Source organism: Remersonia thermophila, chromosome 2 (assembly GCF_042764415.1).
Source record: "Remersonia thermophila strain ATCC 22073 chromosome 2, whole genome shotgun sequence".
Lineage (NCBI taxonomy): Eukaryota > Fungi > Ascomycota > Sordariomycetes > Sordariales > Chaetomiaceae > Remersonia > Remersonia thermophila.
The window spans coordinates 2,176,633-2,194,043 of record NC_092218.1 but is presented as its reverse complement, the minus strand read 5'-3'; the positions used below and the strand labels follow the sequence as shown (position 1 = coordinate 2,194,043).

The 17,411-nt window shown below is 57.3% G+C and overlaps 8 protein-coding genes across 8 annotated transcripts; 4 read left to right on the top strand and 4 right to left on the bottom strand.

Moving 5' to 3' along the window:
- Positions 1 to 321: 321 nt before the first annotated feature.
- VTJ83DRAFT_2065 (uncharacterized protein) lies at positions 322 to 1,293 on the bottom strand (the record flags this gene model as incomplete). Its single annotated transcript, XM_071008294.1, has 1 exon — positions 322 to 1,293. One exon carries the CDS (start codon positions 1,291 to 1,293, stop codon positions 322 to 324), a length of 972 nt encoding a protein of 323 aa, XP_070868605.1.
- Positions 1,294 to 2,708: 1,415 nt separating this feature from the next.
- Positions 2,709 to 4,608, top strand: VTJ83DRAFT_2064 (uncharacterized protein; the record flags this gene model as incomplete). The annotated part of the gene is made up of 6 exons (XM_071008293.1): positions 2,709 to 2,752; positions 2,832 to 2,872; positions 3,006 to 3,103; positions 3,226 to 3,874; positions 3,939 to 4,519; positions 4,585 to 4,608. The coding sequence occupies 6 exons, from the start codon at positions 2,709 to 2,711 to the stop codon at positions 4,606 to 4,608; spliced, it is 1,437 nt and encodes a 478-aa protein (XP_070868604.1).
- A 1,108-nt stretch (positions 4,609 to 5,716) lies between these two features.
- Positions 5,717 to 6,240, top strand: VTJ83DRAFT_2063 (uncharacterized protein; the record flags this gene model as incomplete). Its single annotated transcript, XM_071008292.1, has 2 exons — positions 5,717 to 6,035; positions 6,122 to 6,240. 2 exons carry the CDS (start codon positions 5,717 to 5,719, stop codon positions 6,238 to 6,240), a joined length of 438 nt encoding a protein of 145 aa, XP_070868603.1.
- Positions 6,241 to 7,129: 889 nt separating this feature from the next.
- On the bottom strand, positions 7,130 to 9,251 carry VTJ83DRAFT_2062 (uncharacterized protein; the record flags this gene model as incomplete). The annotated part of the gene is made up of 2 exons (XM_071008291.1): positions 7,130 to 8,967; positions 9,023 to 9,251. The coding sequence occupies 2 exons, from the start codon at positions 9,249 to 9,251 to the stop codon at positions 7,130 to 7,132; spliced, it is 2,067 nt and encodes a 688-aa protein (XP_070868602.1).
- Positions 9,252 to 9,580: 329 nt separating this feature from the next.
- On the top strand, positions 9,581 to 10,332 carry VTJ83DRAFT_2061 (uncharacterized protein; the record flags this gene model as incomplete). The annotated part of the gene is made up of 2 exons (XM_071008290.1): positions 9,581 to 9,647; positions 9,713 to 10,332. 2 exons carry the CDS (start codon positions 9,581 to 9,583, stop codon positions 10,330 to 10,332), a joined length of 687 nt encoding a protein of 228 aa, XP_070868601.1.
- Positions 10,333 to 10,597: 265 nt separating this feature from the next.
- On the bottom strand, positions 10,598 to 11,776 carry VTJ83DRAFT_2060 (uncharacterized protein; the record flags this gene model as incomplete). Its single annotated transcript, XM_071008289.1, has 1 exon — positions 10,598 to 11,776. The coding sequence occupies one exon, from the start codon at positions 11,774 to 11,776 to the stop codon at positions 10,598 to 10,600; it is 1,179 nt and encodes a 392-aa protein (XP_070868600.1).
- A 938-nt stretch (positions 11,777 to 12,714) lies between these two features.
- Positions 12,715 to 13,479, top strand: VTJ83DRAFT_2059 (uncharacterized protein; the record flags this gene model as incomplete). The annotated part of the gene is made up of 1 exon (XM_071008287.1): positions 12,715 to 13,479. One exon carries the CDS (start codon positions 12,715 to 12,717, stop codon positions 13,477 to 13,479), a length of 765 nt encoding a protein of 254 aa, XP_070868599.1.
- Positions 13,480 to 13,829: 350 nt separating this feature from the next.
- Positions 13,830 to 17,146, bottom strand: VTJ83DRAFT_2058 (uncharacterized protein; the record flags this gene model as incomplete). Its single annotated transcript, XM_071008286.1, has 3 exons — positions 13,830 to 14,935; positions 14,991 to 15,420; positions 15,470 to 17,146. 3 exons carry the CDS (start codon positions 17,144 to 17,146, stop codon positions 13,830 to 13,832), a joined length of 3,213 nt encoding a protein of 1,070 aa, XP_070868598.1.
- Positions 17,147 to 17,411: the final 265 nt, after the last annotated feature.

The following is a 17,411-nucleotide window of genomic DNA, read 5'->3' as shown; positions in this document are numbered from 1 at the left end:
CCTCCATCCTGACTGCGGGTTGTCCAACGCAGCACTGCAAGGTGCTTGGCTGTGGAGGGTGACAGCTAAAACCATGCGAGGCTGGGATATCAACCAACCACAGCGAAAAAAAACACCTGGTGATGTCATTAAATTGCTGGCCCGGCAACCTGCTGAAGGGCCCTCCCCACCCACCCGCTTCGGGGTCAGAGCTGAGGTGGTGGGAAGCCAGCGGGGTAGCGGATGCAACGCCAAGCCGCTTGCGGGGTTCGCTGCCGCGACTATGCTAGGCTTGCACGTGACAGCTGGATGATGTTCTGCTGGACAGCGACGAAACGATTCTCAGGAAGAGCCTCCTCGCAGGTGACCAAGAATGGCCCGGAGCCTTAGCAAAGCTTTCGGTTCGGGCGGTTTCTCTCCTGGCATCGCCGTCTTGATCCGCTCCACCTCGGCGCGAGCCTCAACGACGAGCTCGCCAAGATCGCCCCAAACCTCGTCTTGATAGTTCGTCAAGACGCGCGACCACTGGCTGATCCACGTGTCCCACGCCTCTTGAGGGTCGGCGGTCCCCAGGTGTAGGGCGAGGTCGTTCCCTCTTGATGCGGGATCCAAGCCCTGGGCTCCTTGGAGGAACTCCGGGATGAAGTTGAGGACATTGTCCCAGGCAGCATTCTCCGACGCCGTCCCGCTGCCGAACAGGGCCTTTTGCAATGCGGCCACGTCGTCCATGGATGCGTACGACTGCTTGTCTTGGGTGAAGACGTCGTCGAGGTTGTCGTCGCTCGAGAGCAAGGCGACAACGTCTGCGCCGTCGCGACTCTGCTGCTCCGCGACCGAGAGAGGAACCGGCTCCCAGGTCCCCACCGCTTCTCTTACCATTGCGTGCCGAGAGGACAGCGGAGGCTGGAGCACGGCTGACAAGTCGCTTGGTTCCGTAAGAGTGGGTGCATCGCTGCTGTCCAGAAAGGCCGCGAATGATGCCTCCTCTCGTTCAATGTGCTCCTCGGCATGCCCTGCTCTGAAACTTGCCGGTCCATTTGCGACGGTGGTCCGCAGGTGGACGGAACTTTCGGCCGCTCGCTCCAGGGCCTCGCCGGTTCTTGATGACTCTCCCTTTTCGCTTGACCCGGCCAGCCCGGTGGCAAGAGGTCCTGGCATCAGGAACGACGCCGCAGACTGCGCCATCTGGGAGAGCGTTTCTCGAGTCGTTTTCACATCCGAGGCACCAGCGTCTGGAGTGCTGGCAGGGCCAGGGCCAGGCTCTTTGCCTTTCCCTTTCCCCTTGATGTCGCGCTTCTCGGCGTCGCCCCCCATGCTGACTTGTCGGGTGAGCTGTTCTGGGATTGCGCTGGTGGTCGGCTGTTGAAAACCAAGGTTGTAGGTGTATTGGGACTCTTTGAGAGCTGCAGACCCGTTCTTTTATGATGGGTGGTCCAGGGGTGTGGTTCGGCTTCAGTTCCCGCGCATGTGACTCGGTGTGTGTGTGGGTATGTGTGGGTGGGTGTGGGTGAGATCCAGAACTTGTCGTCTGGGTGGTCAGGAAGAAGAAGCCGGGGGGCTACTGCGGTAGCAAATGCAGGGCTTCACGACAGTGAGAAAAGGCGATGGGGTGGTCCATCCTGGATAATGCAGTCGAGGAATGGGGAAGAGAGTTTGGATCGAGCATGATCTGTGTGCCAATGGCCGAGGACGCTGCCCGGGTAGAATGGACTTTGTGCTCCACTCGACTCGAGAGATGATGCATCTGTGACGTACAGAGGAGACTCGGGACACGCATTTGGTATCTGCATCAAATTGACGTTCCAGATCTCATATGACGGCTTGTTCGAAGCTGCTGTTTCATTACCGGGATATGAGATGACGGTGCTCATGGCCAACAGCGACCTGGAATTTTCGTCTTTGATGGCGAAAGCCTTCTCGCTCTTTGCGACTTGCAGTCTTGCATCCCTCTGGGCCAACTGTCCGGGCCGAACCTGGCTTTCCCATCAGAGAAGCTCTGTGGATCCGTCGCAGCACAGTGTGTCTAGCATCCCCATCAGGTTGGGCCAAGCAGGTCTGGCGGATTTGGGCACACCACCAGGATCATTGTGCCAGCGCGGGCGCCCGTCATTTTCGAGCTCAACTCCATCAACTTTTGCTTCCTCCAACCCCCAAGCTCCTCAACCACCTAGCTGACCTTAGCCCCGCCGCTGGCTTCGTCTATCCGCAACCACGCTCCCCCCCACCAACGTATGTGAATCTGGAAATGCCGTTCTCGCACGGTCCGTGCTGTATGCTGAAAGGGCGTCTTTGCTTCTAGGGCTCGGCCATCGTCCTCTTTTCCGCCTTCCTTTTTGATTGACGCTCCGCTGCGAACATCCGTCGCAGTGGCACAGTCGCTATCGCGTTCTTCTCTGCTGACTTTCCTTCGCGTGTGTCGGCACCGTCATTCAGTTCTGACCTCAACTCCAAACACCTCTATCATCATCCCGCCCTGCATCGTGCTAGCTTTGCCCAGCTCTTGCGGGTCCCAGCCCATCCAAACGAACCCCGCCTCAGTACAACCCTGACACCGGTCCGATCCGCGGGGCGCTCTTCTCTTACTCGCGACCTCGACCGCAACCCGTCCACGATACTCCCAATACCTCTCTCTCTCTCCGCGACAATCCGTGTCTTGTTTTTTTTTTTTTTCGGTACGACTCATTGGTAGAGCTGGGCTCTTCGTTGCCCGGATTCTCTAGCTAGGCAAGATGGTGGACACAGAAACCAGCATGCCGACATGGAAATTCACCCAGTAAGACCTCCCCTTCGACTGCGCGTCGCCTTTCTCCCCCCATCCCCCGATGGATAGCTGACGTTGTGGAATGTCGCAGATGCTTTGGTGATAAGGGTGATGTGGAGGACATCACAGAAGGTACGACGAGCGCGGGGTTCCAGCCAAGCAGGGCCCCCCCCTTCTCTTCCCCCTCCCCCCTCAACCTCTCATCCTTCCCACCTTCGACCCGATCCGACGCGCCAAAAACCTTGCTGACAATAGTCCAACCCAGCCGATATCATCTCGACTGTCGAGTTCGACCATACCGGCAACTACCTGGCCACAGGTGACAAGGGTGGACGCGTGGTTCTTTTTGAGCGAAACGAGACAGTCAGTCCAGCTTCCATTCTTACATGGGTCCCTTTCCACCCCTCTAGCTCCTCCTCCTTTTCCTCCTCCTCCTCCGCCGCTGCCGCCGCTGCAGATATCCCTGACGCGCTTGGCAACAACAGAAAAAAACCTGCGAGTACAAGTTCCACACCGAGTTTCAGTCGCACGAGCCTGAGTTCGATTACCTCAAGTCGCTCGAAATAGAGGAAAAGATCAACAAGATCAAGTGGTGCCGACGACAGAATGCCTCGCACTATCTGCTGTCCACGAACGACAAAACCATCAAGCTGTGGAAGGTGTTTGAGAAGTCGCTGAAGGTGGTGGCTGAGAACAACCTCTCGCAAGACTTGACCCCAGGGAGCATCGCTGGCGGAGGAGGAGCGCCGCGGCCGTTACCAGTCCAGTTTCGCTCTGCCAACGACCTGAAGCTGCCCAGGCTGACGCACCATGACACCGTCGTGGCCGCCGTACCGCGCCGCACCTATGCCAATGCCCACGCCTACCACATCAACAGCATCTCGGTGAACAGTGACGGCGAGACATTCATCAGCAGTGACGACCTGCGCATCAACCTCTGGAACCTCAACATCCAGGATCAGAGCTTCAACATTGTCGACATTAAGCCGGCAAACATGGAGGAGCTGACCGAGGTCATCACGGCAGCCGAGTTCCACCCCGTGAGCTGCAACTGGTTCATGTATGCCAGCTCCAAGGGGACCATCAAGCTGGCAGACATGCGGCAGAGCGCCTTGTGCGATCAGCATGCAAAGCGTGGGTTCCATCTGTGCCTCAATCACGCTTACCTGTTGAAGCGTGCTAACTTGTCGGCTGGCAGTGTTCGAGCAAGAAGAGGACCCGTCCTCGAGATCCTTCTTCTCCGAGATTATCTCCTCCATCTCAGACGTCCGCTTCTCCTATGACGGTCGGTACATCCTCTCCCGCGACTACCTCACGGTCAAGATTTGGGACGTGAACATGGAGAGGCAGCCCATCAAGACGATCCCGATCCACGAGCACCTCAGGCCGAGGCTGTGCGATACGTACGAGAACGACAGCATCTTTGACAAGTTTGAGGTGGTGTTCTCGGGCGATGGCAAGAACGTCATGACGGGAAGCTACAACAACAACTTCATGATCTATCCATCCGACCCGGACCAGGAAATCGAGATTGTCTTGCAGGCGGACAAGTCTGCCTTCAAGGCCAAGAAGATTGGAGTGCCGACTCCCATCAACTCGTCTACCAGCCCGACGGCGAACGGCAGGAGGGGCGGCTCACGGGCGGGCAGCCCAGCCGCAGGGCAAGGCCAGAGGATGCGCAAGGAGACAGACGCCGATCAGATCGACTTCAACAAGAAGATTCTGCACATGAGCTGGCACCCCTTCGAAGACAGCATTGCAATTGCTGCGACTAACAATGTAAGCCCCCTTCGTCTGCTGCTTTTTTTTCTCGACAGACCTCGTTGGCTAACCCGCCCTTCCAGCTCTTCGTCTTCTCCGCCATTTAGAGCGCTTCCCAGGGTTTCAAGGGCACGCTCTCTTGTGGGTTTCATGCGGCTCTGCTGAATGTTGGTGGTGTCTGGACTCTGGAAGAGGCTTCTTGCTTTGGGATACCCTCTAAACCGGTGAGGCCTTGCGCCTTGGGCTTTGTCGAGCCTGCGTCAGCACTGTCCGGCCTCAGCTGCGCTGGCGGCGAGTTCGGGGCTGACGGGGGATGGGAGACGGTAGATCGATCGGGTGGGTTGGGATGAAGCACAAGTCGAGGCCCGTTGATGTGATGAAAATGTCACGGTGGAGGATGATTTGAGCATGGCATGACATGGCATGACATGGCAGAGGAGGCCCAACACTGGGAGAGGCAGCCGGCTGGGTGTGTGGAAGCCCTGACTGTCGCTCGCTCAGCAGGATCTCCTGCACACAGCCGGGTGTACAACAACAATACCCGGCACTGCCTTAGAGATGGTCGCACAGGGCATTACTTGCAGTGGCGCCATGCGGGTGGTGGGAGCGGTGGGGATGCGGAGAGGTGACATAGCATGCATTCTACCTACACGATACCTACCCAGGCCACCCGATGGGAATCTCAGCACAGACCCCATTACATAAACAGTAATGAGATTGATTTGGGAAGAATTCTGGTTCCAATGGACCTGGGGGTACGGACGTGCTTTGCTCTGGGCAGCTGTGCTGTTGGAGATGAGCCTCAGCGCCGTCCTGCAAGCTTGGCTGGACGGGTGGAGCCCAGCTGGGCCCCACCCCCCCGATCGGCCAGGTCCCAGGCCCGTAGGTCGTCGTCGGCTCGAGTCTTGGCGTTTTCTGTCATAAGCCTGTGCGGCAACAAAGGCAACCAGTCCTCTTGAACACTCCAGGGCGCCTCGCAACCGACCCACGATAAACACCTAGACGACTCGACATAGCATAACGAAGTTTTCGCCACCAAACTCCCAGCGCGGCCATACCTTCCCGTGACTTTCTGTTTGGCAATCGAAGCTCTCCGATATTCCAGCTGTCTCCTCGCCGGCACATCGACCAGAACCCTCCCAAGGAGAATCACGGCACCCAACTGGGTCACCTCTCACCGGATCCCGAGCGTCATCGCCAACCCGAACCTGAACAATGTCCGACCAAAACCACGCCCCGACATCCCGCTCCAAACCGCCCCCGCCGGGCGAGGAGGAAGCCGGCGCGGTTCTGCGGCTCGGCGAGTTTGAGGACGTCGACACGCTGACGCTGTCCGAGGCGAACCTCGTCCTCAACGCGCTCCTGGCCAAACGGCGGAAAGACCGCAAGGACCGCAACGAGACCGACGTGCTCGTCAAGACGCTCGAGTATCTGGATGCTTTCGCGAGGTTCAAGCAGAAGGAGAACGTCGAGGCGGTGGAGCGGCTGCTGAGCAGCCACAAGGAGCTGACCAAGTTTGAGAGGGCGCATATTGGTTCGTCCTTGGTTTCCCTGGCATCTTGATCCATGGGGGCTCTCAGAGGAGCATGGTGCTGACCGTCGTTTTTTTTTTTCGTTTAGGTTCTCTCTGCTGCGACAGTGCTGACGAGTGCAAGACCATGATCCCGTCCATTGCCGACAAGATTAGCGACGAGGATCTCCAAGAGCTGCTTGACGAGATGGCGAAGCTCATGAGTTGATGGTACTTTGGCTTGAGGGACGAGGGTTAATACGGTCTGGTTGATTCATCTCGGTTTCGCCTCGCCGGGACAAGTTCCCTGCCCGGGCTTTTCTTGCGGCGACTGCCTCGGCGTTGGATCATTGAGGGTTGGCATCGATCTTCATCCGTGCGGCCCTCTCCAGCTCGGGGGACACACAAACATATCATCGTACTAGCGGGGAATGAATCCGCGTGGCAACGGCGTCTTGTGGTTGGGGATCTTAGGTGCGTTTTTTTGTCTTTTGTCAGGTATAATACCCGGATGGTCTCAAAAGCTGTCCTCAGGACCCTTGGCTATGTATATAAGAACATGGCACTCAAACTTGTGAAGAAGGTCTCAGAAAGGTCCTAGGAGTCTGCGGGCAGAGAGAGGGCGGCCAGCCGTCCAGCAGGCCGCCCTCTCTGCGGGAGGACGATGGAATTGGGGCGTCAACACAACGCTAGACGGACGGTTACCAGCAGGCTGAAGGGATTCTCGCTCCCTGTGTGCAACCTTGTCCCGAGTACACCAAGGTTGTGCCAGCCCGACCACCTTCATCTAACCTTGACAAACACTGCAAACTCAATGGCCGAGGAAGGGTCTGGTGGTTCTCTTCGTGAAACCGTATGCTTGGTCAAGGCTTCATCGCCCCTCTGCATTGGACTTGCAGCCTCTTGCGGCGGGACGCGAGCCAGCAGGTGGCCTCACGGCTCCAGGCAGCAGGCGAGAGCCCTTCCGAGACAAAGACAGCCAGTCACCCTTGATTCTGGTGTGATACGGTGAACTGGAAATTGTTACATGGCATGCCACTTCATTGCCTGCCTACGAATTAACAAATTTCGACATCCCTTGATCTCGATATCTTCCTCGCTAAGTACAATGCCGTTCTTCAGGCCGCCAGCTTCTCGAGGAGCAGCTTTGCCCCCATGTTCCCCCCCTTCCCAGTCTTCTTGCCCTTCTCATCTTCAGTCGCGGACTTCTTGCGCTTCTCCTTCTTTTCTTTCTTTCCGTCCTCCTTGGCTGCGTTGTTGGCCACATCTCCCTGAGCTGCGGCCTCAAGGGCCTTCTTATTCGACTTCAGCGTCTTGAGCAGCTCCTTCTTGGACGAGAAATCCGGGGCTTCCAAGAACCCCAGCACCGTAAAAGAGCTGGGCCCCGTCGCCCACTGCACAATGTGCTCCTTGATGACCGGATAGAGAATATCGGCAAAGTTCAGCGGCGGGTCAACTCTCTTGACGCAGCCGGCTGACTTGTCGAACCGGCCGCCGGCGATGAGCGTTTTGAACAACTTGCCACCATGAGGAGTGAGAGAGATATGGGGCGGCGGAGGATACAGCGGGTCCGCATCCTCAGACTGCTGTGGTGTCGGATTACCCGCTGCTGTCGAGGCGACAGCCTCCAGGGCTGCTTTCTTGTCACCGGTTGCCGACAACAAAACATCGGCGACGAACTGGCATCCAAAAGACGAGGCCACGAGCTCGTTCGGCGAGGTTGCCACGGCTTCGAGAAGAGGCGGTGAAATGGCAGCCACGAGTTCCTTCCGACGGACCTCGGCATCCTTTTTGCTCGTCTTCTTACGGATTTCGTGGATCTCAGAAAGGAGCTCCAAGTCGTAGGCATGGCTGGCGGGGAAGAGCGCCTTCGATTGGCCTTCGAAGAGATACATGACGGTGATGCGCGCATTCAGGTCGTTGGCCAGGAAGATGATGTTCTCAATGTTCTTCTCCTCGTTCTTTCCAAGGAGCTCCGGGAAGATGCTCTTTGAGGTCAGCACCGTGTCGTCGATCACGTCGTAGGCCGTCAGGAGGATCATATGTGCGTGCTGGTCGCCGCACATGAGCTGGACTGTGTCCTTGTATGTCTTGATGATTTGCTTGCGGTCTTTGGCGTTGCCATGGGCGAGGAGCAGGCACACCAGGCGCGCCCCCGACTTGGTGAAGGCCATGTTCTTGAGCAGGTCGCCGCTCTCGTCCCCCTTGATGGTCTCGACAAACTCCTTAAGCTCCTCGCTCTCAGGCTTGAGGTTCAAGAAGTACTGAAGCATGGCGTCGTGGAGCATCGTGAAGCCCGTCATCTTCTTTTGGATCAGAGTGTTGGTCATGTCGAAGAGGTACTTCATGACGGGGCCTCGCTTGCTGGGCTCCTCGGCGAGGATCTTGGCGAGGTCTGCCGTAACCTCGGAGCCGCCGCTGCTCTTGAAGAGTGAGAACTCCGGTCCGTACCACTCGCGAAGCAGATTCGCCTTCTGCTCCTTGGTCGCCGCCTGGCGGTAGATGTCGTCCAGGATCCATGATGCCTCGGGGTGGTTGATGAGCTTCCGAACTTTCCCATAGAACTCGGGGATGATGAGATCTCGGATCTCCTCGTCGTTCTGAACGAGGAGCTTGGCGACAAGGAACTTGGCATATCGGCTCTCGGCCAACTGGGCGTAGGTGCCCTGGAGTTCCTTGGCGATCTGCTTCCTCTGGGCGGGCGTCGAGTATTTGATAGCTGTCTGGACGGCGCGAACGGCGTCATGCTTCAACACAAAGTCCTTGATCCGTCCGGTTATGATGCTGTACAGCTCGTCGACCAGATGTTGGCGCTCCTCCTTGGGGACATGAGACTTCCGGCGAAGCCTCTCCCAGAGCTTTTTCGTCCGTTGGACCTCGTCGTGGAGAGGCTTGGCCGCCTTGCGCTCTTTCGCAAGCTGCTTCTGCTTTTCGTGCGCCTCGCGGGAGCTCAGAGCTGGAAGACAGTCAGCGTCGGGCGTTCCCTGGGGCGCGCGGGCGAATCAACAAACCTCCGTTCGGCTTGCCATTCTGCGTGCTATCCGACTTTGGCTTCTTGTGGACCTTCTCAGGCCGGTACTTCTTGCTGGAGGAGCCATCGCCAGTGTCCGCCTTGTCTGCGTCGTCGCGCCTCTGGTGTTTGGATTCGATCAACGTCTTCGCTTTTTTGGAGATGGAACCGTCGCCGTGCTTGTCGTTCGAGGATGCCTTCCTCTTTGCAGGGGCTGAGTTGGCCGCCATTGTCGAGGAACTTGTGTGTGTGGCTCGACAATTGAATGCTTCTTGTTGTTGCAAACATAAAACCAACGGCTCTGCTCCGTCGACTTGCGATCTGATTTTTTTCTGGCTTGCAGGGGACTGACCCATGTTTCTGCCGGGCGGTGAAAGCTGTACAAGCCGGGGTCTGGCATCGAGCCCCACCATGGTGGCCCCACATGGTCTTGGCAACTGCCCCTCCTCCCTCTTTGATCCTCTTGTGGGACATTGGATTCTGAAAGAACTGTACTTGGCTTTGCAGTTCTGAGGGCTTCATTCTCGATCGCTATTTCTACCATACGACCTGCTTTACCATGGGGCGCGAGGAGCAGATTGAGGAACGGGAGGTCCTCGATTCCATCTTCCCGGAGGAAATCACAGGTAGGCTCGAGCAGGCCATTTCCTCCCCACGTTCGGTACGCTGACCAGACGATTCTCCCTATCAGATATCTCCGAGACCGAGTTCAGGATATCCATCAAGCTCGACCTCCCGGACGATGTCGAAGGGGAACCCCCGGTCCTTCTCCTCACTGTCAGGTATCCGGAGGAGTACCCTGACAAGGCACCGTTCCTCGAACTAGCCGCCCCGCAGAACTCGACACCCCACGAATTTCTCAATGTGGCCGAAGACAAGGAGCAGCTGCTTCAAGGACTGGAAGCTACGATCGAAGAGAACCTTGGCATGGCCATGGTGTTTACTCTGGTGTCAGCCATCAAGGAGGCTGCGGAGCAGTTGATAGAGTCGCGCAAGGAGGCGGCCGAGAAGGCGCACGAGGAGGCCATCCTTGCAGCGGAGCGCGAGGAGAACAAGAAGTTCCACGGGACCCCGGTAACCCGAGAGACCTTCTTGAAGTGGCGGGAAGCGTTTCTGAAGGAGATGGAGGAGGCGAGGATCAAAGAAGAAGAGGAGAAGGCTGCCGAGCTGAAGAAGGCGAGGATAAAAGAGCCAGTGAGGCTTACGGGGAAGCAGCTCTGGCAACAGGGTCTTGCTACTGCTGGTCAGGAGGATGACGAAGATGGGATTCCGGTGGACGAAGTGCAAAAGCTCAAGGTGGGGGATAGCTAAGGCCGCTGGGCGGCTGCATGAAGTTCAATGCTACGGACGCGACACAGATACCTTGACTTGAAAAAAAAAAAAAAAAAAAGCTTATAACCCGACAAACACTCAATGATTTCTTGGCAGCTATGTATGAAATTTCAACCTCTATGATACTGTTCGTCATGGTCATCCCATCCGAGCCGCGCGGGTTACCAACCCACCATCATACCGAAGCGTTGCTCATCACCGGCTCCCATTTTTGCCCCGAACTGAGCAAACAGACATAAACTCTTTACTGCATCTCGGTATCCTCATCCCCGTCATCTATACCTTCCCATTCCTCTTCATCGTCCGTGTCTTCCCATTCATCCTCCTCCTCGGCTGGCTCGCCGAGCTCCTTATTGATCGACTCTTTCAGCTCCCGTGCGTGCTCCCCTAACCGCTCGTCCTCATACTCCTCTTGCTCAAACACCTTGAGGCACTGTGTGAGCCATTTCCTCGACGACCGCCAAATGGCCTTCCATGTCTCGACATCCTCGGACTGGCCCTGCACCTTCAGCTTCTCTCCAGATAGGTACTTGGCATAACCCCCAAGATAAAGCGCCTCCACGCTCCGATCATCCTCGGCCACCAACCGATCCGTGACCTCGATCGCCTCCTTCTCCATCTCGACCTCGATGAGCAGCCTCACCAGGCTAATCCGGGCCGGGAAGGGTGGCACGGCCGGGTCCTCCGGCGCCAAATTCCACCACAATCCCAAGTTCCGCTTCAGCGCCTCGCGAGCCTCGTCGACCCTTGTCTGCGAGATGCGCACATTGGCAACGGTCCGCCATGTCTCGGGAGACTCGGGCGCGAGCAGCGTGGCCTCCGTGATGAGCGCCTCGCAGCGCTGCTCCGCATCCTCCTCCCAGCTGAGGTCCGTCATGTACACCTCCGCAACGGCGCACAGCGCATCCGCCAGTCGCCGCCGCTTCTCGGCGATCAGGGCTTCTTGGGCATCCCGCGTCAGGGGGCGCGACTCGAGGGACTCGGTCAGCTCCTGGATCTGGGCGCGCAGGACGGCGGCACCGCGCTCGAACCACGAGACGGAGTCTTGCCCGCCTTCTTCGCTGAGCTGGGCGAGCCAAAGGAACTTCTCGGCGCCGCCGCCGACGTCTTCGGGGAGGGTGCCATCTTGGTCGAGGTTGACGGCCGCAGCGAAAAAGTTTCGGGCAGAGTCAATGTCGCCCAGCTCGACGTGGATGTGGCCGAGCAGGGTTAGGGCGGCGCCGGCTTGCCTGCCAGCCTCTCCAATGTGCTCATAGGCAGTGAGCGCTATCCTGGCGGCCGTCTCCGGGTCGCCCTCTTCGAGGTGTGTTGTGGCTTGCGCGAGGAGTTCGCGGGGGTTGACGGGGGTGTGGGCCGCTGCTTTCGCCCGGGCCCGGTCCTTGGCCTTGTCCTTGGATTTTGTTTTTGGTTTTGTCGGCGCCATCCTCGGTATCTGGAATCGGAGACTGGAACCTCCGGAATCAGTGCTGGTGTTGGATTGCAGCGACTTTTTGCTGGCTGGTCCAAGCCTCGCACGCTTGCGAGCTTGAATTTCTGATGCAACCGGAACTTTGATGCTTATCGATAAGAATTTGAGTTGTGGGTGGGTGGGGCTGTGAGCAGGGATCTCCAACGTCCGAACTTACTATACACAGTACGCAGTAGGTCCCTCTGCCTCCCCCTCCACATCAAGCCCCATCATGAGGTTGGATTAAGGTTCTCGCTTTGAAGGCGCCGAGACACACAAAAGAAACCGAACAACCGATTTCCAGAATTGTACACAGATGCTGCTGTCCTTTCCAAAGGACATGAGAACCCGGCAGCACTCCTCGAGAGCCGAGGAAAGGACCTTTTTGACGACGCGGCTGTACATTATCCAGCAGCTCAGCTCGAGAGGCAGCAATGTCACCTTTGTTGAGCAAACGCAAGGCTGTGATGGTTGCTGAACGTGTGTCGTCAGCGTCCTCCATTGGTTGATAACGAACCAACTTGATGAAGGAGCATGGGGCCCCAATCTGCTAGCCCCTGTCCATCGTGTTTCAGAAGTGTGCTTGTCGTGCAGGGGCTGGCCTCAATGTCAACGATGACAAGGAGGTAACGTTAACCGCCGGAACACAACCGCGCTGCCACCACACAGACAATCCCGCAGCACGGATGGCCGCCCGTCGCTCCGCCACGTGAGATGCAGAAGGAGGTATTTTTCCCGGGCGCCCTCTGCTGCGGGCTCTCCCGTTCCTCCTCCTTCCCCGGCTGAGCTGCCCTCGGTAGACCTCCGGCCCGTCCAGCTCCTCGAGTCACGAGCCTCGTCAATCTCGACACCTCCTCTTGCGCCCGCCGACGACAACGCTTTCGGGCCAGAGTTTGGCTACCAGCTGGCCAGTCATGGCGCTCCTCAAGCTCACCCATCTCGCTCTCCTGAGCGCCGTCCTCTTCTTCCTCACACCCCAGCCCACCTGGGCCACCAACACCAATCACAAAAAGTTCACGTCACTCTGCGTGCGCAACTGCATCACCGCCTCCAATTGCAACGTATCCGACACGCGCTGTATCTGCAAGCAGGCGCGCGGGATTCTTCTCCACTCGGTGATATCATGCCTCTTCTTCAATTGCAAGGACGACCTGCGCAACTTTGAGGATCTGTTTCTCGACCCGGTCGAGGACATCTGCGACGCCGCGCGCCGTGACATCCCGCGCCACAAGCTCAAGTCGGCCGAGATGCTCGCGAGCAGCTACATCGCGAGGATTCCCACGGTCACGCCCACCAAGACGACGGTCCGGCCCACGACGAGTCAGCAGCAGGTGACCGCGACGCCCACGTCGGCGACGAAGCCGCAGTCTTCGACTTTGACGGAGCAGACCTCGTCTTCTTCGGCAAGTAGCTCGAGCACTTCGGCGGCCACCGACAGGGGCGTGGGGCTGTCAACCTCGACATCGACCAGCCTTACCGTCGCGCCGACGCAGGACACGCAGCCGAACCCCACGGCCGATTCATCCGCCCCTGCGTCTCAGCCGACTGACTCGGATGACTCGGGGAGCGGGTTCGATACAAACCCTTTTGGGACTCCAAGATCTGGAGGGGCGGTCGCCCAGCCGTTATTGGGTTTCTTGACGCTACCACTTGTCGTTGGCGTTCTGCTTCAAAGTTAATGAATGTCGAGGGCTGTTTGGATACTGGGTTGGTATGGGAAAATAATGCGTAATGATATCTCATGTACAATATTGGAGGATTTTGGGTAAGGTATTGGGCATTTTCCGTGCCTAGGCGACGATGCTGTTCGGACGAAAAAGGGCGGCGCTTCTAGGACTTTTTCACATAAAGATACCCAATTCAATGATCCACATAAATCAAAGAGAGTTCAGCCATCCTCAGTATCCTTCGAGTGGGTTTGTACCTTACATGCCGTTCCACTTGGCTGGGTTCAGCAAGAGCGCGTATTAATACAACAGCCATCCTCTGACAAGGCGTGCCAACTACTCCGTTGTTGTGCATTGTCGAATCAAGATCTCTTCGGCTCTTCGTCGTCAAGAGCCAGGACCGCACGCAATAGCTCACAAATGCTGCCCTCCTCCCGACTTCCAGGCTCCGGAACCTGCAACGCCAGGAACCGTCTGGCAATAAGCTCCGCCTGTCTCAGCTCCGCCTCGTCCTCCGCGGAGGGGCCAGAACACACATCCACCAGGCTCTCGTTTCTCTCTAGCAGCGTAGCGATTTCCTTGGCCCTCTCAATGACGCTTGTCGGGATATCATTCACCGCTGCGCACAGTATGCCCAGACTCGCCTTTCCTCGCCCCGGAAGCAAACGGTAGAGGAACGTTACTCGGTCCTCGGGGTCCTCCGCCCCAGGGTCAAGCCGGGCGTCCATATGCGCGAAGGCGACTTCTTTCCCAGGTGCGATCAATCCCTGCTCAAAGACTTCATGAAAATGGGTTCCTGCAAGGACCTTGGGCCGATTGGTGCCGAGGCCCCTGAAGTAGGCAAGGTACGACGTGAACAGGGCAGAACCGGTTTCTGCTGTCGTTCCTTTTCCAAACTCGTCGATCAAGAGAAGGCTCCGCCGGGTCGCAAAGTTCATCGCGAACGCAGCTTGTTTCACATCCACCAAGAAGGCACTCTCATCACTGACAACCGTTTCCCTTGTCGCGATTCTCGTGAGAATACGGTCCGTGATGCCGATCGTGGCACGCACCGCCGGGACGTAGCTGCCTGTATGAGCCAGGTAAACAATGAGGGCGACCTGCCGCATGTAGATGCTCTTCCCCGAGTTGTTTGGACCCGTGAGAATGAGAATGGATGGTGCTGGACTCTTTCTATCCGGAATGTTCGCAACATCGCTCTCGTCGTCTCTCCCGCCGCCGCCCGCCATGACACAATCGTTAGGAATGAAGGACGGTACGAGGAGCTCTTGAAGGGGATGGCGTCCCTCCACTATGTCGATGGTGTTTGACGTGGTCATTGTCGGTGCCGTCCATGTATATTTCTCCGCGGCCAAGGCGAGGGCCAGCAAGCTATCCAGTTCTCCGAACAGCTCGGCCGCGTGCATCACTGCGTCTTCGTGCTGCAGAACCGCAGCGGCGAGAGCCATCATCACCTCGATCTCCTCGTCTGACACTCGAGTTAGCATTGCACCACTAGCATGAATAGGCAACAGCTCACTCACCTGCAATTCGGCCGAGCAAATCGCCGTACTGAGAGTCAAGATCCCGCATCGCTTGGTTCTTGTAGTAAGCGTCTTCCTCAGTCGCCAGGACCAGTTCCCATACGTCCCCTACATGATACTGGCCATGATAAACACCCTTTCCGGTCGTCGGATTCCGTTGAACAGCGACTAAAAATCCGAGGTCTGCCATGACCGTGCAGTGACGGATGTAGCTGGCAAGCTCCTCTGGGACATCTTGCGCCACGTGCCGTGCTAGTTCGGGGAGGAAACGGCAGACTTCCGCAAACTCGTGCCTCAACCCATCCAGATACTCGCTTGCACCCGAGAGGATCTCAGTGATGCCACTATCCCTGGAGATCTGGAAATCAATGGTCCGCATAATAGTATCCCCGATATGCAGGAAGCGTTCGACGTTGATCTCGGCGCGTATCTGTCATGGTCAGCATCTCTACGGATCATGAAGCCACAGAAGGTCGTACCCGCATGAAGACTGCAATATTCTCACACCCCTTCAACTGCTGTACTGCGTGATGCAACTGTGTTGAGGCCATGGAGAACCTGAGGACCGCCTTCCAGTCCTCGACCCGGACGGACAAATTGCCTCGGATTCTGTCAACCCCCTTTCTTACATGTCGCAGAAGGGTGTTTGCGTTCTTCAGCTTGCGCAACAGCTTTCGCATGCTATTGGCGACGTCGCGATTTTCAGAACGGAGGAGAACTTCGATACCCCTGTGTCGCTCCTCGATGAGGTTGATGTCGGTCGTGGGGCGGAGCAGCATTCGTCGAAGGGCTCGTTTTCCCTGCGTGCTGGAAGCGAGAGCTTGGAGCAATCCGGTGATGGAGAGAGTCTCTTTGGCCGTCGGTTCTGAGCGGTTCGAAGCGCGAGTCTGTGGGTTTGGGTGCAGCTCTGACTGCACTATCTGAAGAGACAACAAGGCATCGGCGCTCAGGAGAAGTGTTTTGTTCTCGGTGTTCATTTGGACCGACTTCACACGAAAGCATCCATCTGATTCGTCTTCGGGTGACGGATCCTCGGCAAGCCTTCTGCGTTCGAGATCGTTTAGCAGCGCTCCAGCACAGCCGACCGACAAGATGCTGTCCAGATTGATCGTCTCAGCGAGCCGCATGAGCCGACAGTGTCTGGAGGAGCCGATTGACTGCGCAGATTCGTTGTTTGGATCCCTGATAGTAACGGGATCGGGCAGGACCTGACCGATGTCGAGACTTGCCAGCATCTCTCTGCCCGCCTCGTAATCGAACCGAGCAGAGGCAATGTGGTGAAGAATGTATGCCCCTTGACCGCCAACACTGCTGTCATTGTCGTCGGACTGATGTGCATCACGCTCTAGGAACTCGACCAACTCGATAGGCGCCCTGTTCGGGACGATGATCGAGGTTGGCTGGATGCGAACCAAGATAGTGTCGATAGCCTCGATTCCTCCCATTGAGATGTCCTCCTCTAGCACCAACGATTCGTCCATGGCGGTGTAGTAGGCACAACCGACCTTCCCGTCCCGTTGCATGTCAACAGCCATGATGATTTCGTCCAAAGAATCTCGGTTGAAACTGATACCATCCGGATCTTCAGTAAAATGCTCCGAACCAGCACCCCTCAGCGGTCGTACACACTTGTCAGGCTCTCGATGGGCTGTTTGGGATGAGCGAAGAGGCAATTCGCGACTGTAAGGGTAATCACGACACGGGAGTGGTGAACTTATCAGCCCCCTCGGCTCGCTAGCCGAAGTAGACGAGGTGTGCAACCGACTGGAGGCCAGTGAATTGCTCAACGGAGTCGAAACGATGGCTGAGGTTTTATATCCGTTCGGGCGGCGTTCTGATCCAGGAGCGCCAGGACCCGAATACCCCGAAAGGATCCGATCATGACCAGAGCGGCGGCTCCCGGGAATAGCTGTCTGGTGGGCGGGGCCATTGTGAGAACGATTGCCGAAGGAAGAAAGCACATCATCTGAATACCCAGAGAAGGGAGAATAGGACAACGTGGATAGGGTTGAATGAGGCACGGGAGTGGTGGGTCGCAATGATGAGCCCCCCTCCCGAGGTACCTGAGCTGAGGAAGCCGATGAGTCGGTGCCGCAAGGTGAAAGCAGATGGGACACCGTGGAATACACGCTGGGGGCGCTTCCACGAGCCGGCATCGTGGTCGCTACCGAGCGAGAGGGGCTCGGTTCCCAGCTTCAAGTGCTCCTGGTTGTCCCAACCGTCAGCTGCATGGCAGGAGGAGCGAGCTGTTGCTCTTTCTTCGCGCGCCAAAGGCTGTCATACCTGAAAACTCCCTAGGTACTCAGGCCAGACGGGAAAAGCTGACCAAGACATGAATGGCCCCCGCAGGCAATGATGAGGGCCTTTTCAAGCGGAATGGGGTTTTGGTATAGAAGGTTTGAAAACGGAGATGGATCCAGT